Below are 18,207 nucleotides of genomic sequence, written 5' to 3' on the forward strand. Positions count from 1 at the left end.
AAGGCCAGGAGCCCAGAAAGTGCAAAAGAAAGGGACTAAAAAATCATAAAGTCAATACAGAAACAACAGATATAAAAGGATAATTACAATGTAAAGGGCATTAATTAACATCTGTAATATACAAGGAACTGTTACCAATTTAAAGAAAAATAACAACAATAAATAACCCAATAGAAAAAAGAGCAAAGAATATAAGGATGCAAGTCCCAGAAAAGCAAATAGCCAACAAATATTAAAAGTTGGCTATCTTACAGATAGTCAATGAAATACAAGTTTTGCTGAAATGAACTACTGGCAATAATTTACTGGAAGTTTTTAAAAGCTGCAACACCTGTTATTGACAGAGGGTATGGAGAAAAGGGTATTCAATTGCATTTGTTTGGGAAAGCCATTAGAAATATTTATTAAACGTAAAAATACATTCACCCTTTGGCCTAGCAATCCTATTCCTAAGAATCTATCCCATAGGAAGAAAGGTTCTACCAGAGATAGGGGCATATGTACAAGGTTGTTACAGCAGTATGTTTCATAGAGGAAAACAATTGGGAACAAAGTCATTCTTGTCAGTGGGGGATGGTTGCACAGTGGAATTTTACGCAGCTACGAGAACATTTACATTTATGTGTGTGTGGATACCTATGATTTTATATAAGAGCATGGACAAAAATGTGGTAGAATCCTTATTAAGTTGTTAACATAAGGTTTCCTGAAAAATGTGGAAAAGGGCCAAGAAAGTAGGGGAAAAAGTTGCACTTAAAGTATACATGATATATGCACATTTATAAATTTGCATATGGTTAATACATGTGTGTATGACATTTTTAAATAGCAATAGCAGTTAAGCAACAAGGCATTAAAAGAGTAATTAAGATATCTTGCAAGCCAGAAACTCAGGGCAATACCTGGAACCGAACAAATGAGAGTTGAGAGCAAATGGGAGGTAAAAATTATTTGTGTGGGAGAGACATTACAAATAAAAATGCACAAAAATAAAAAACAAAAACTGTTAAAGATCAAAGAGCTATTATATTGGCTCTCGATCTACACCTTAAGTCAAAGTACATGATTTTTAAAGTCTTTTATGTAGCACGAGACCTTGGCAAAATTCCCTCTAAGGGATTTCTCCTAAGGGAGTTTTCTAATATGGGAAATATAACTAAAAATTAATTTTCACTTCACTTTTAACACCATCATTTTTATAATACATGATTGAGACTTAAAAATTTTTTTTGTTAAACTAAAAGGAGGCCAAATATCTAGATAAAAGGAGACTACATAACGCTACAACAGTGCTAGGGTACTTCACGTTTGTGGATGCTGACCATGCCTTCCACAATCTTATGCTCTCCAAACTAGAAAAGATCAAAGAAATTGCATAGGTGTCCATGACATATTACCAAGAAATAGTAATCCATCGAACGCTGTACTCTGGTCGGTAGTGATGAAGGAATAATAAATACTTGAGAGGTGATCTTTGTCAAAAATGTCTGAAACAGAGACATTGATTTATTGTGATACCATTTTCACAATTTTTGTTAATACTTTCTTCAGCCCCAATTTGGTTCACTTATTCAACAAACATTTATTTAGTGCCTAGTCAGTACTAAGTAGCTAAGTCTTGTACCTGCAGCTTGCTTCATTTACCAGTGGTTTGGAGGACTAAGACTTGAATGTTACCGCACAACTAACAGAACGATAGGTCAACCTGTAGGCCATGGTATATGCTGTGGGTATGCTTAGACCTTTACGGAATTTGACTCATTTGTTTTCTGTCACGGTTGTTTAGGGCCAAATTAAAATATGTGCGTGCTACCATCCTACTTTAGCCAATTTCATCCATCTGAAGTTCAACTTTCTTCGTGTGATGACATCTAATTTTTAATTCATTAAACTTGTCAGGGGTCAGATCGAAGCCATTGAAACTTTTGAATTGCAAAGGCCACTTACACCCATGGGTCTTGCCTGATACAGGAGCTTGGCTCCATAGAATGGTTTAGTTTCACCTCAAAGAGCTGTTGATATGAGGGGTATTAAGTGGTTCACCTTAAAATGTCCTTAGAATATAGGTAGGAATTATGGGTAGAGAGAAGACCGTCAGCCAGGTGCCAAGCTTCAATAAATCTTAGCAAATGACCTAGAGATTCTATAAATAATTCTATAACAAAGTCTTTGGTGACTATGTATTTTAAAATGAAAGCAAGGATTATTTTTAAATCACAGATTTCCAGAGTAACAAGAATGAATATAGAAAATTCATTCAACCAAAATTTATCAAATGCTAGGCACCCTTCTGGGAGCTTTGAATGCATCAGGAACAAAAGAACAATCTCTGCCCACGTGGAGCTTATATTCTGGTTGGGGGAATACAGACAATAAACAGAAAAATTTAGAAACAATAAATTATAGTGTATTAGAATGTGATTAAATACATGATAAAGAAGGGCAGAGTAATGGGGATTGAGTATCAGCAAAAGATTTTCCTAAAGGACTGTAAAAAGAACAAATAATTACCAGAGTATGCCTTGGTTTGATGTAGTTTGCTTCATGCCTTTTTGATGTAATTTATTAAAAAATTTTAATATGTTACAGAATGTACAGTGTTTAATAAATTGCTTCAACTTTGCCATGTGTCTGCTACAAGAGCAAAACGTTCTAAAATATTTGTGTTTATTTATTTTTTTATTTTTTTTATTTTTTAAAGATTTTATTTATTTATTCGACAGAGATAGAGACAGCCAGCGAGAGAGGGAACACAAGCAGGGGGAGTGGGAGAGGAAGAAGCAGGCTCACAGCTGAGGAGCCTGACGTGGGGCTCGATCCCATAATGCCGGGATCACGCTCTGAGCCAAAGGCAGACGCTTAACCGCTGTGCCACCCAGGCGCCCCTAAAATATTTGTGTTTAAAAGCTTTTCTGAGCAATCTGTTGTGTTTCAAAATATTTTTTCAAGATGGGTTGTCAGAAATTTAAATTGTGATGGGCGAACTAAGTTTTGAATGCATCATAAAAAGGTGATACAGACCAGTGAAGGATCATATGTTTATGAACATAAGGAAGCGTTTTATTCAGATTGTAGCATTTAAAGGTATATAATGGAATAACAATCTAAAGTCTCTTCAGAAATTTAGAGAGATTTCAGTCAGAGAAAAACATCAGGAGGAAAATTAGATAAGTTAAGGAATTTTAACACTTAACTCCCTCAGAAGAAGTAATCTTACATTTTTGTCAGGCCCGTATATTTAAAAGAGAAATAATTTAAAATTTTTGATAGGTACCCAGCTAAAGAATGTGAGTAATAGTTTCACAGTCCCCAATGATGCTATGTGGTGAATAGACCTAATTCAGGACTGCAGTTGAATGGAACATTATTTCACTGTTGGTCGGGATTGCATGTCGCTGAGAATAGAATCTGTATTTTTTTGAATTTCCCTCCTGGTATTCCTAAGGTCAGTTAAGCACAGTAAATAATCTTCACTCGGCAAGCAACCCAAATCACCATCTTCCTGGTCGATGTAGCTAATAAATTCTGAGCAAACTCAGCTCTCTGTGAAGCTTCCTAATGGATGCCTCACTGGACTGAAGAGCTTTTGGAAGCAAAATAAAATAATCATCTAAAGTTGAATGTTTTTGGATCAAGGTTACTAGGTCAACACTAAATTTAAAACCAGTTTGAGAGACATTTTTTAATGGCACTTAGAAATTATAGCCAAAGGTCAGGTCGTTACATGTGATGTTGCTCAGAGCCTTTGTTGCTCAAAGTCTACAACTGACTTATGGGTAAGATATACTTTTTAAAACATTAACTCTGATTTAAAGTAGCAAGAGACAGCGTTCAGGCCAGGGAAAATAAAGTCCCCTTCCTCAATTTTTTGGTTGAAATGGTTTGAGTTCAGTAATTTTATTGAACCTGAAGAAAAAATTATTAATAGCTGCCTTCTCAAAGGGAAACAGGGACGCATGCCTCCGTCAATTCCTGCCTAGGAGCTTCTGAGATATTTTGCGATCGTAAGAAAACTGTGGATGAAATCCATACCAATTAGAGATCTTGTGTGTTTGGAACCATTTAAAAATGCTGTGCAGGGCTCGAAGGAGTTAGTAAGGCCCACTGCAGCACAGCTGCATTATTAATCTCCAAAGAGAATAGATACCAGATGTTCACACTGCCCGAAGGACACCTCAGTGTTCTTGACAGTCTCTAGTCATACCGTCCTTTGGTAGATTCAAATGTCTGAGATGATTATGGGTCACGGGACGACGTGGTTTGTACAGAAGAAATTACAATAATCAGTGCGAAGAAATGCACTGTTTTTGATAGGCAGGAGAAGAAACTTTATATTAAATTTGATATTTGTAAAAAATTGCCTAGAGCAAAATAGTAGAGATTCTTTGCCTATCTTCTTAAGATTTCATGGATTGGTCTGGTGATTGGCATATCTAACCTAAGTGATAATCTTTTAATGTAGTCTAGTTCTGTTGTTAAATAGTGAAATATGATATATTCTTCATTGATTAATTCATTGAACCAATATTTTTATCAGTGAGGTGTTGAAGCTGTAGGAGTAAACAAAGCAATCACGGTCTCATGGAGCTTAGGGAAAGAAGCGGACATTAATCAAAAATTACCCCGATAAATAAGTAATTACAAACTGTGAGACATGCTTTGAAGAGAAAATAGTGGGTGCTGTGAGCATGTGTGACAGGGGAACTTGACCTAGAGTTAAAGCTCTGGATTTGTTTGTTTAATCATATTTATTGAGCACCTCCTTTGTGCCAAAAGGCGGAACAGATTACCACGGCCATTTAAAATATGACACGCGTGACTCTCAGTTTGGTAGATTAAGGGACAGTGGGAACAACAGCAATGAACAGCTTAAAAATAAACTAAAGATGGGGCGCCTGGGTGGCGCAGCGGTTAAGCATCTGCCTTTGGCTCAGGGTGTGAGCCTGGCGTTCTGGGATCGAGCCCCACATCAGGCTCCTCTGCTGGGAGCCTGCTTCTTCCTCTCCCACTCCCCCTGCTTGTGTTCCCTCTCTCGCTGGCTGTCTCTATCTCTGTCAAATAAATAAAATCTTTAAAAAAAATAAACTAAAGATAAAAAAGACTCTAGGGATGGAATTTTATTTTAGTCTTTCTTCAAATATAGCTTCTGTTCAATATCCCAAGGAGCATTTGAGCAATGCTTAATATTTTAAGCATGTCTACAAATTTTCGTATTACTCATTTTATTGTGAAAGTTCCGTTAGAAAGTGCTGTAAAATTTTAAACACTTTGGAAAGCAGAGAATGGTGGAATCGTTGGGAGGGACCCCCAGTATCCTTGTATGTTCGCGTAAATATTATGCTCTGCTACGAGTTGCCAACCTGCTCCTTCCCTGCCAGGCTTGGGAAAGAGCAGTCTTTATTTGCTCTTCGCGAATGCCTTTCAGCCCGACAAGAGTTGGGCTTCTGTCCATTGCGCTGAAATGGCTCTTCCTAAAGTCCACCAGGCTGCCCATCTGTTGAATTCAGCAGTCTCCTCTCCGATCTTATTTGACTTGTCCTTTCTGTAGATTATGTCACTGGGGACTGTCCTCCAGCCTTAAGCACTTTTCCATTATCTGACTCTGTCCCGGTTCCCTAGTCGTCCTCCTATTTCTTGAAATGCTCTCTTTTTATTTTCCTTCACTGAATCTTTTTTTTTAAATAATATTTTTTATTATATTATGTTAGTCACCATACAGTACATCCCTGGTTTTTGATGTAAAGTTCCATGATTCATTAGTTGCGTATAACGCCCAGTGCACCATGCAATACGTGCCCTCCTTACTACCCACCACCGGTCTATCCTTCACTGACTCTTATTCCTCAGCTCATCTTTTAAATAGCTGTCTGGTTCTCCACTCCCCTTGTATTTGCCTTCTACAGATCCTCATCCATAACCTTGCTGTTTTCCATGCTCTGATGACTTTTACATCTGTATTTTTAGCCGGGGTCTCACTTCTGAGCCCACACATCCCTCTGCTCCTAGAGAGTTCCACACTAACCCGATTTTATTATTTTTCCTGAAAAACATGTATAACTAGCATGATCCAGCTAGTGGTACATGCTGGAAACCTCGTAGCAATTCGACCCTACCCTTCTTCTTCACTCCCCACCAGGTACCACCACAGTCAGTGAGTTTTGACTGCTTAATCTCTCTCTAATCTCTCCGCTGCCCTCCAGCTCCGTTGCAAATGCCTTCATTTCAGAGCTTCATCTCTTCTGCTTCCACATGCAGTCTTCCATCTGATGTGCCTGTTCTCATCCTCTTATCCCCCCACCCTCTTGCCTGCTTCCAGAACCATCTTCCTAAAGCACCAATCTGATCATGTTAATAGTCTGCTTCAGGTGGCCCCCAGTCATCATGCCATTCAACATGTCCCTGGCATTCAAAATGCCACTGCCACTTAAATCTATGGGGGTTACTTGACAAGACGAAAAAGCAAGGTAATTAGTAACCAAAATAAAATTAATGCTTGAATAGTATATTGCACTTTAGCATTTTTTTATCTTCATGAATTTTCAGAGTCTATAGATCTAGGCTATTTTTTATGTATTCCAAACTCCCTGCTTTTCTTTTCTTTTCTTTTTTTTTAAAAACTCCTGCTTTTCAAGATAAATACTTTTAAGTATTATTTTTATTTGAGGTACTTCTTAATAAAGCTGAATGAAGCATGGGAGAGTGTTTGACAAAACCAATGGTTTCTTTTAATCATAATCACTGTTAAACCATTTTCTTGACTAGAATAGTTTGCCTCTCGAGACTTACTGCTTGTTTGCAGTAATGAAATTGTGTCATCAGCATATAAGGGGATACTTGTCCTTATATTTGCAGTGGCAGGAGGACAGAAATATAGTGCATTCTCACACCATAACAAATAATCCAATATAGAGTTGAAAAGTGGTCTATGGGGGTGCCTGGGTGGCTCAGCTGTTAAGCGTCTGTCTTCGGCTCAGGTCATGATCCCAGGGTCCTGGGATCGAGCCCTGCATTGGGCTCCCTGCTTGGCGGGAGGCCTGCTTCTCCCTCTCCCACTCCCCTTGCTTGTGTTCCCTCTCTCACTGTCTCTTTCTGTCAAATAAATAAATAAAATTAAAAAAAAAAAAAAGAAAGTGGTCTATGGGGCACCTGGGTGGCTCAGTTGGTTAAGCATCTGCCTTTGGCTCAGGTCATGATACCAGGGTCCTGGGATCGAGTCCTGCATCAGGCTCACTGCTCAGCGGGAAGTCTGCTTCTCCCTCTACCTTGTCCCCCTGCCTGTGATCTTTCTCTTTCTCTCTCTCAAATAAATAAATAAAAGTTTTAAAAGAGAAAAGAAAAGAGGTCTTTGAGGTTTTTTCCACTGACCCAGTTCTGGGAGGAGGCTACTCTGGCCTGCCGCGGTTCTAAGTCAGGGATCTTTACAGATGTCATACTCTCATGCAGTTAGCCCAGAATCACTTTTTAGATAGAGTCAAATCTGAGCCATTTAAAGCTCCTAAACCTTACATTGATTTTGGGTCTTATCAGTAAGGCAAAAAATAATATAATTGTGGTTAGTAGAAAAATTATGATGCCTGAAATCCGTTTCTTCTTCTCATAAAATATTAGATCAAGAGACTAAAATCTGCAGTTTATTAAAAAGAAATCTCGGCTTCTTGTTCAAGATGATAGACTGAGCGTACATGTTTGTTTCCCTCTCTCCCAAAAGAATTCTTTAAAGCGAGAGTAAGGAAAAGAAGAAGAAAGAGGAGGAGGCGGCAGAAGAGAAGAAGAACCCCACTGCAAAGAAAATTGGAGTGGGGGAGGGGGTGTTGAGCAGACCAGAAATTTTAGCCAATTTTTCCAAGAAAAAATGGCTGGCAATGCATTACTGGGTATGACCGATTAAAGAAAGCGTCAGCCCAAAGGACGTACAGGAGTTGTTGCCAAGATGCCCAGCAGAATTATGCAAGGGCTCAGAGTGCAGCATTGTCAAGAGCAAAATGGGGGGTTGACAACAAGGTGTTTAACTGAAAGAACAGCTAGACCAGTCTTGCAGAGTCCTCACTTTCATATTTAGAATGACAGATCATCAGTTACCCACAGGGGAAAAAGTCTGGAAGACGGCTCTAGAAAGACATTAAACAGCCTGTCGGGGAGAATTGGGGCTGCCAGTGAGGGGCTGTGCTGCAGAGTGAGCCCCTGCCCAGGCAGGTATTCAGGAAGCCCTGGGACAAACCTTTGTCCTGAAGCAGGTGGTGACAGTGTCCCAGAGCTCCCCGTCAGCGTCTCTGCTCGGAGCTGAGACCTAGTGAGGCGCAAACCCGCGCTGTACCTGATGGCAGAGGAAGCCCCCCCAACCCCCCCGTCTGCTGCCCCAGACCTCCATCCTTGAACAGAAATGGTTGAAGCGAACCAAGAGCGTGGAAGACAAAAACCAAGAAAAAGAGAACAGTTGTGCCAGAGGCAGCAGAGGCATTTTAGAGAATAATAGAAAAACCAAAGTACAACAACTCTCTGGTTCATATTCTTAGACATATTTGAAATATTTCATTTATAAAATAAAAAGATGCTGCCGTAAAAAAGACCAAAAAAGTCTAGAGACCAGGAATAACGTGAAAAAAATATAGGTTGCCAGAGGATACCTAGGATGCAGTGTCCTTCATGTGAATTTTTAATTTAAAACATTAGATATTGTTTATGGATATAGACATATGTAGAAAATGAATCAAAAGAAGTGTGGGAAGGGTAAGTAAATGATTATCTCTGAGGCACCAGGAAGCGTAGGCGTAAGGGAGAAGGCTGGAGGCAGATTTGGCTGCAATTGTAACATTTTATCTTGTTAGAAAAAGAGAAAGATCTGAAGCAAATACAGAAAAAATATTATCTTTTAAACTTGGGTAGTTAGTATCTGTTAAAACATGAACATGGATGCCTATGTATTCTACATATCTTTATGTATGGTTGAAATATTTGTAATTAAAATTCAAAAATTAAAATGTTGAATTATAGAGCAAATTTGTACAATTGTGTAAGAAAGTCATGGTCCAAACAAAAATAAAATAAAATGTGGCCTGCCTTTTTAGAGTGATGCAGTATAAAAGAAGGAAAATCTGTTTGACTAGGCAGCCTGGGGTTATGTCAGTTGGACCGTTGGAGAAGGAGATAGAACCCCAGCACTCTAACTGTGCAGTAAGCAACATGTATGTAGCTATAATAATACTAATGTCATTTACTAGTTTCGGCTCTTAGAATCAACCTGTGGAAAAGCATAGAAGACTTCATTAAGGCTGGGCGTTGGAATGGGGTGAAGAGTAGGTAGAAGGATGATCGGGTGCCAAGCCTGTCTTACAGCCTGAAGAGCCCAGTGACGTTAAGCTGTAGGATAGTCATGCATTCGTCTGTTCACCGATGAGACAGTCTCTGCACCACCTCTAACGTTGCAGGCACCTGTTTCACGTGACCGACAATACACTGGTGGACAAAGCTGACAAACTCTCTGCTCCTATTGAACTTATGTTCCAGTTCAAGAGGCAGATAGTACCAAACAAAGTTTTAAAAGAATTAAAAATAATATAACTATCAAAAATTGCGAGGGGGAAGGGGAGGGAGATGAGTAGAAGTCTGAAGGCTTAGTCTTCATCGTTGATGGGAGGGGATCAATTTGTGATGACAGGACAGCACTGCCCAATGGTGGGAATTTCTCTATCTGTGGAAATGATGTTGGAAATATTCTCTGTCTGGGCCTGTGTTGTCCAGTATAGTAGCCATTCACTACAAGTAATTGTTGAGAACTTGAAATGTGGCTAATAGGACTGAAGAAGTGAAGTTCTATTTAATTTTAATTAATTTAGATTTAAATTGCAGCACATGGCCTGTAGCTGCTGTACTGGGCAGCACAGACTTAAAATGAAGGGATCAAGAGGTAGCAGCCTAAGCATATGTTTTAGAATTAAAGCTACAACCTGGTAAACGTGGGTGTTTGCAGGGGTGGGAAGTACTGAAAGGGAACATTTCACTGTGGGTCATCTTGCACTTTTTGATTTTCTACTACATGCATATATTCGGTTGATTAATATTTAAACTTTTGGGTCTTTGGGGGGAATAGAGTATCATCCTTTTAAAAATGAGAAAAAGCTAACGCTTGAAGTGTCAATTGCAGCGAATAACTAGGTAAGAATCAGCTCTAAACTTCAGACAATTCTGGTCAGCAGGGCGTCTTCATAAAGCGTTGTATTATTTGGTTGAGGTAGCTAACAAGGTAAGTAGTGATCAGTGAGGTTAACGGTTCTGGCTTCAGAGATACTAAACGCTGCAAATTCTGAAATACGGTCCTAGAATCACAGAGCTGTGAGAATTGGTACATACAGAAAACCACAGGTCTGTAAGTGTCCAGCGTGTCTCACTGAAGCCACGTGCAAGTATTTCTCATTATTAAACCGTCACCCAAGCCCAACTGGGATTTATTGTGCTCAAACCGATTTTGCATTTGAAGCTAATAAAATATTTGTAATTGCATTTCAATGTAATGACTTCTCGGGCATGGGTGTTTTCTGCTGCGCTCTACTGATGGGTCATGTAGCTAACTTACTGAGGTTTCTCCTTTTTATTTGGGGGCTGGGGGCCAATCCAGGGAACGTGGCAGCTGTTTAGCAAATCCTTGTTAAATTAAGAGTAGGGGAAGAAGGGCCGCGTTTTCTAGACATGGTACAGATGGGATTGGCTTCAACTTGTTTATAACCTGTTGCTAGTTTTAAGAACTTGTTTCAAAGATTTTTGAAAGGAAGGAGGTAAACGTTGGGATAGAGAGATGAGCAAGTTTTTCTCAGGAGGCAGTTGGAGTGAAACATTTAAAGTTTGTCAGCAGAACGCCACCTGTGGAAAGGTGTGTCACCGTTCAGTGACGAGTTCGAGGAGACTGAGCAGTTCAGTGAGCCCCATTCTTTTTTTTTTTTTTTAAAGATTTTATTTATTTATTTGACAGAGATAGAGACAGCCAGCGAGAGAGGGAACAAGCAGGGGGAGTGGGAGAGGAAGAAGCAGGCTCACCGCAGAGGAGCCTGATGTGGGGCTCGATCCCATAACGCCGGGATCACGCCCTGAGCTGAAGGCAGACGCTTAACCGCTGTGCCACCCAGGCGCCCCAGTGAGCCCCATTCTGAGTGGGAAAGAATAATTCTTTCTACTGCAATCTTAAAAAAAAAAAATCCACCGTAGTGTAGACGATAGCAAGCGCCAAGATCTACTATTAACAAACGGAACCACTTGCTCTGATATTTGAGACATAAATGGACATCTCCTGGATTTGCTGCCCATTATGCCAGTACCGTCAAGTGACGTCTGCAGATCAGTGTGGCCTGATGGTCGTCGGGTCACACGGAAGCAGGACTGCCAATAGCCCCACGCGGCTGCCGTGGCTGGGCTACGTGATTTATCCGCTGTCTGGAGATGAGGATTATTTGAGAGGAGAATCTATTTATTGAATACGAGACATTCCCGATAACAACCAGCTAATATCTAAAAAGTACAGTTTATATTTTAAGAAATAAAACGATAATACACTCCAATCTGAGCTCATCAAATAGAAACAAAGGGATGCATTGGGGGTGGGGTGAGCCAACTCTGTTTATCCAGGTTTTCGAATGACTGTTCTTTTAAAAAGTGGATGGAATGCATCCAAAACAAATAATGTTTTGTTAGATGAGAAGACCAAAAGGGAAATCCTAGAGAAAGGAGGATGGATGATCTTTCTTTAATGTCAAAACTGACATAAACACATCCCCCTCCCCCTTTTGCTCAAGATAATTTTCTCAACAAGACCCAGATTGCTTCAGTCTTGCCTATCACCCTTTGAAGCACTTTCCTTATTATTAGGAGTGGGGGCAGGGTTTCCTCTGAGGATTTTTGCAGCAGTGAAGAGTTCCTCCTTTAAATACTTTCACATGATGAGGGAATTCCGCTTTCAAAGTGCTGTCATCTTTGGGGCTTCTCTGCCATGAGACAATTTATTCTTGGTTGAAGGTCCTTCTTAGTTTGATTGTCAATAAGGACTTGGTTTTCTGATGGATTCTCCTTCAACGTTTTCTGGGAGACCTAGAGAAAGAATTCAATGTTTTCCTGTGTTAACCTTATTGAAGTTGGCCATGATTCTCTTTTGAAATGTGTTCCATCACACGGGGTTACTTATAGTCGTCAACACGGTTGCCCTAGTCAGTCTCCATTAATTAAGCTTTGGGTGAGATATCAAATATTCCACCTTGAAAACTGCATTTGTTCTACTGCACAGGGAGACACTGTGAATTTTGGGGAGTTTTGATGACTTTTTTTGTTTGGTTGGTTTTTTAGTGTCTCTTCTGATATTTAACCAGCACCATGGGAAACAACCAATAAATTATTCAAGTGTCAGCAGTTTTCCCAGAAACATTGAAATCTTTTGAGAACCCTGACTCCATGTCACTGCACTCATCCTTATCTACTCTTCAATATAGTCTTCTGGAAAATTCTATAAATATTTAATTCATGGAGACAAAATGTATAGCTGTATAGTTTAATAGCTCATTTGAAAGTAGTTCTCTTCTGTCCCCCAAATTTTTAATAGGCAATGCTTCACAATTGCTAGGAAAGAATTAGAACGAAGAAACCCCAAAGAGAATTGAGGTTTCCTCAATATTATTACCTGAGGTGAGCTTCTAAGTATTTGTGGCTATTTTAGATAAATGAATAAAAAATTATCCATGCCCCAAAGTCGATTACATTGTTTATGTCATTACTCTTGGGCTTCCTCTTCCAACAGTGTGGTTGTTAGTGAGAGAATCAGTATGGTTTAGGATACATTCATTCTTTGCTTCCACTCAGAAGCTCCTAAGTGCAACGGTGTAACCACCAACCAATCCAGACCCGGCACTAAACATACTTCTTAAAACCTGCAGTCTCCTTCCTGTTACAGTATTGAAATGAATGATGTCTTGGCCTCACATTGAGGAAGAAGGTGGAGTGTGAGGAGAGAACCCTAGACTTAAAGTCAGAATTCACGCATTCTAGCTTTGCTGCTGCCACTGACTGCCAGTGTAATATTGGCACATACCATATCCTTCTGCTCCCTCTTCTCCTCCCCACAGAATTCCTGCAAGGTTAGTGACCTAGAGGATCTTCAAGGATTTACCATCCGGAGTAAATAGTAAGCTTACTCTACCTATCAAGAGAGGCTTCGTTATGGTGTTGGAGCAAGTTGGGTACTCCAGTGAAAGAATAGCATCGCTACTTTCTTAATCTAGTCTGTAAAAAAGCAACATGATTACATTTTCTGTCTCCAGTGGGACTCTGTGACATAACGTAAATATCCATCCCGTCTTCTTGTTTATGCTGACTCTGCCTTCGAAGTGCTCATAAGCTAGTCAGAGAGGAAAGCCTGAAAACAAATAAATCAAAAATCCAGTATGATAAGTAGAACAAGATGAGTGTATATAACATGAAGAAGGAGCATGGGAGGGGGATATATATATATATATATATATATATATATATATATATATATATTTTATATACATTTCTCCATACCTATTTTAAATTCTAGAAATAGGAAAATGTATATGTGTTGGAGGGAAGCTTTATGGTAAATTAAAAAAATAAATCCTAACGCTTACCTGTTTACTACTGAATCAAATAAGTCCCTCCATATTAGTTGCCATAACCAGCAAGCGAATGAGTTATAACATGGAGATTTAAATATAGAATGTTCTCTTTCTTTTCATAGCTAAATTATTTTTCAACGTCTTCAAACATCACCTTCAACCCTCTCTTTTCTAGCCATTGGCACTACTGCCATTGAACAAAGAAGAATACCTAAATGTGCCAAGTAGTCATCATAAACCAATAATTATAGCCTAGAATATGTTTACATTGTCTTTAGAATTTAGAAAACAGGGAAAGACAAGTTTTCTTAAGAGTACTGGTGTGTCTTGGCGTGACTGTTTTTTGAGGAATGTTATCTTATATCTAGAAAGTTAAGGTTTTCCTGGTGATTTGCAGCAATCTTGAACTCAAATCAAGGAATTGGAGAGTGTTTCAGCTCTGGGTGTTGAATCCAGCACCAACTGCGAAAGCTATACTGTTGCATAGTGGGGGATGGGAGGTTTGGGGGAGTTTCTTATAAAAACTTGGCCTGAGCTAATTTGTTTTGTTTGAAACTGGAAATCATATTGTTGAAGTCTGCATTCTGTTTTCTTTCAGTTGGTGTATTAACATAAAGCACCATGTTTTTAAAGGGCCTCCTCCTTTCTACAGGAATAAATTTGGCTTCTGAAAGAAAAAAAAATTGTACCAGCAGTTCGGCAACATCACACCTCTTCCATCATTTTGGGCTTCAGCTCAGTAACTCCCAACAAATTTTCTGAAAACATGTAAAAACATGCCTAGAAGTACTGAACATAAAACCTGACTGTACACTCATAAACATTTGTACAATCGCATGGTCCTTATCGTTGAGTTTCTTAAAGCTGTGTGTTCATATGTAAAAAATCATTCAAATAAATGAAAATTGGAACAAGATGCTATTTGAGAGAAGGTGCTCCCTAGAGATGCCTGAAGAACACTGGCCTATGACTTCCTTCTAGGAAGTGAGCTATCTACTATAAAGTAGATAGAAGCTGCTTTCCAGATAGCCCTGTCCTGAGAAATTATTAGATTAAGATGGAAACTATGGAATATTCATTTTTTAATATTTTAACCATACAAACTAAGTACGGAAAAAGCATGCTTCCTAAAGGGGCATGGAAAGTTGAAAAGTTAACAGCCAGAAAAATTGTAATGAATAAATCCTTTAAAAAATAAATAAATCTTTATAAAAGGGGGGGCACCCAAGCGGCTCAGTTGGTTGAGTGTCCGACTATTGGTTTTGGCTCAGGTCATGATCTCGGGGTCCTGGGATCAAGCCCTGTGTCAGGCTCCGTGCTCAACAGGGAATCTGTTTGAGGATTTCTGTCTCTCTCCTCTGCCCCTCCCCCTGCTCGCCCTCTCTCTCTCTCTCAAATAAATAAATCTTAAAAAAAATCCACAATCGGATTGTGTTTTGGAGAATGTCACACTGTTAAGACTCATAGTGAGTGCCCAGTGACTCTGAAGATAAGAGACAAGACCACATGGCAAGAGAGAGCTTTATAAATCCAGGGGTGCCCTAGAAAACTCCTGGATGGTCTAAGAATGCTTCTTGAAACATAAACTCCCAATGCAACTGTGATCTGAATGTGAGGAGAAAGTTATTCTTAAAAAAGAGTGGCACTCTTAGGAAATATATTATCCTTCAGCTTTTGACCTTTTTTTTTTCTCAGGTTGAAGAAGTCAAGCATGATTCATATACTAAAGATTTTCATTCTCTGCTTAGTAGTTCCTCAGAATTGTAATCTAACCCAAGGCTGTCTCTCTCTCCTGTCTGTTTTGTTCTGGTGCTGCTCTGCCCCAGGCTGGCCTTCATTCCACGATGTGATCAGTTCTGATGCAATCACGTTTACTGACGACTTTTCCTACGGGATGCACAGGGTGGAAACGAGCTGCTCTCAGGTCAGTTAACCCCACCCAAAACCCCACTATGCTGCTCCCTCTGCATTGCAAACACTTTCGGGACTCCTGGTTGTGCTAAATATAGCAACTAAAGCCAAGTGACTGATCACCAAAGGGGCAGATGAGTGCAGTGAAGTCTCTATAAAGTAACGATATCTCAGTCTTCAGGTGTTCAGCAAGTCCAATTGAATGCCAGTCATCGGCTTCAACACTATTAAAAAAAAAAAAGAATGGTAGGAAGAATCATCTTCAGTTGATTGAATATAGCAGGGAATGGGCCATTCTTTGGGCATATGAAGATTTCGTTATGTGGCTTTGTATAATCTGATGTCTAGAGAATACCCCTCTTCCTGCAGTTCTGCAAACCTGTTGTTCCGCTGTAATGACCCCAGCATAGGTGGGCAAGACCCCAGAGACAGCTTTCCCTGGGTGGGTGTGAGGCGGGAGGTGGGAGAATGGGCAGTGGGAAGAGGAGGTTCAGTGGTAGGCTGTATGAGCTCAGAGTGAGCCTACGTGATGAGGTAATGCCTTCTCTTCTTCTCCTAGTATATGGACAGATCTTCGTTTCCAAGGATGCTCCAATTAGTTCCTATCACTCTGCTCTCACCAAAGTAGAGCTGGCTCTATGGGAGAAAATGAGCACGTGTTGAGGAGGCAAAGATAGTTAATTTGTCATGTGGGACTTGAACTTATGGGTCTTTTGTATTTAAACTCAGAGACATAGCCAGACCCTTCTGTACACAGAACTGAGAGCAACTGCACATTCCATTCTAGAGTAGGTAGTCCTGTTCTAATCTGCTTTACGTAAGTGCAGTGTAAAGTCCGAGTTGTGTGGCCCTGAAATTCATTGATAGGACAGAGTAGTTTGTTGGGGGATGTCTGTTGCACATATCAGAGGTAAAGGGGGCGCCATCAGGCAGCTGAAATAGCAAAGTGACTGCCACGTGGGCCTCCCTCAACATTCTTCTACTTGCCCTTTAACCCCCTTCATCAGGCACGAGAGTTTTAGGGAGTAGGTGGCATATTTACTACCAAGTAGGGAGGGAGATTGGTTAGAACCTAACCATCTGATGAATTTGTGTTTTCTTTTTCTTTTTTTTAAATAAAGCTGGCGGAGTTTTCTGTCCTCTAAGCCTGAGCACTTCTCTCTCCCTTGAAAAGCAGACTTTGTATTTTATCTAGGTCATATTTTCAGTCCACTCTTGTTGCTCAGATATGAATTTCTTTCTTTCTTTCTTTTTTTTTAAAAGATTTTATTTATTTATTTGACAGAGACAGACAGCGAGAGAGGAAACACAAGCAGGGGGAGTGGGAGAGGAAGAAGCAGGCTCCCAGCAGAGGAGCCTGATGTGGGGCTCTATCCCAGAACACCCGGATCACGCCCTGAGCCAAAGGCAGACGCTTAGCGACTGTGCCACCTAGGCGCCCCCTCAGATGTGAATTTCTGAGCAAGATAGTGGAAATCTCTGATCCTGGATCTCACCCCCAGAGATTCTCGTTTAGTTGGCCTGTGTGAGGCCTCAACGCCAGCAGTTTTTAAAAGCTGCCCTGGTTAATGCTCACAATAACCTTGTGAGCTAGAAATTGTCGTTTTTCTTAATTTTTTAGTTGAGAAAACTGAGACACAATAAGGACAATTACACTTGTGTAAATCTACATCGATTTAAGCGGCAGAGCTGAGACTCCAACTTGGGCACTGAGCTCCAGAGCCCTAGGGTGCTTAGATAGACAGACAAATGGACCATCAAGAGTCACGTTAAAACAAAGAATCCTATGATCTCCAGCAGTCGATTTAATTCATGTTTGAATTCAATTGAATTTTAATTGATATTTTTATAACTGCCACAAAAACTAATTATGAAAAATATTCGACAAAAAAGTAACTGGGTAGGATGGAACATAGTAATATGTAATTTAGGTACGTAGTACTTAATAAACCTCTTTTAAGACTAACAGTTTCTTTTTGTTTTAACAGCCTTAGGGCTGTTATATGACTGCTACCCTCCTTTTTGTTCAGAACCCCCTTTCAAACATGAGTCCCATGAGAACCAAATAAAAAAGGCACAGAAAAAGTGAGGCAGAAGGTAATCGCTTCCCTTAATGCCCTATTCTCTAATGTCTCTGTGACTAATGCTTAAAACTCACAACATAAACTTGGTCCTTTCTCCGTGCCAACCAGAGATAATATTAGTAGTAGTCAAAAAAAGACCATCACGAAGATGAAGGTATTCTACAGTGACCAAAGAGAAATGAAACCTACAAGTTGCCCAAATCGGGCCACATTAATAAAAGATGTTAAGCTAAACCAGGCGCAGCTCTCAGCCCTTCGCTCAAAGGCCTCGGTGACTGTTAACTATACTTTGGGTCCTTTCTGAATGGTTGCGTAAAGAACTAACACTGACCTATCCCTTCTGGCTTCTTTCCCCACCACCTTTATTTCTTATTTGAAAGCATGTAACTCTTTCTTAAATAAAAGTCTTAAATTTAAAGAGAAGAGGGAGGGAAATTTGTTCTATTAAGGCATATGTAAAAATACATGCTCTATAGTAAGTTTCATGGGGAAAATAATCAGGTTCCAGCACTAGAGAAAGATGCGTTTGCTGGAGTCTTCTCCCTGTGGGCAGAGGGGGGGGGGCGTCTGCCTTGCGAGAGTGGTTAATACCTCACCAAAGC

At 39.9% G+C, this 18,207-nt stretch overlaps 1 protein-coding gene across 3 annotated transcripts in view; it reads left to right on the top strand.

Annotated features, from left to right (window-relative positions):
* MSRB3 (methionine sulfoxide reductase B3) overlaps window positions 1-18,207 on the top strand; it is a 176,128-nt gene that overhangs the window by 149,703 nt on the left and 8,218 nt on the right. For all 3 annotated transcript variants that reach the window (XM_019800509.2, XM_011225976.3, XM_011225977.3), the window contains one exon: window positions 15,437-15,534. In XM_019800509.2, the coding sequence (XP_019656068.2) occupies window positions 15,437-15,534 (98 nt within the window). The remainder of the gene's footprint in view (window positions 1-15,436; window positions 15,535-18,207) is intronic.

The sequence above is a fragment of the Ailuropoda melanoleuca genome, chromosome 15 (assembly GCF_002007445.2).
Source record: "Ailuropoda melanoleuca isolate Jingjing chromosome 15, ASM200744v2, whole genome shotgun sequence".
In the NCBI taxonomy this organism is placed as follows: domain Eukaryota; kingdom Metazoa; phylum Chordata; class Mammalia; order Carnivora; family Ursidae; genus Ailuropoda; species Ailuropoda melanoleuca.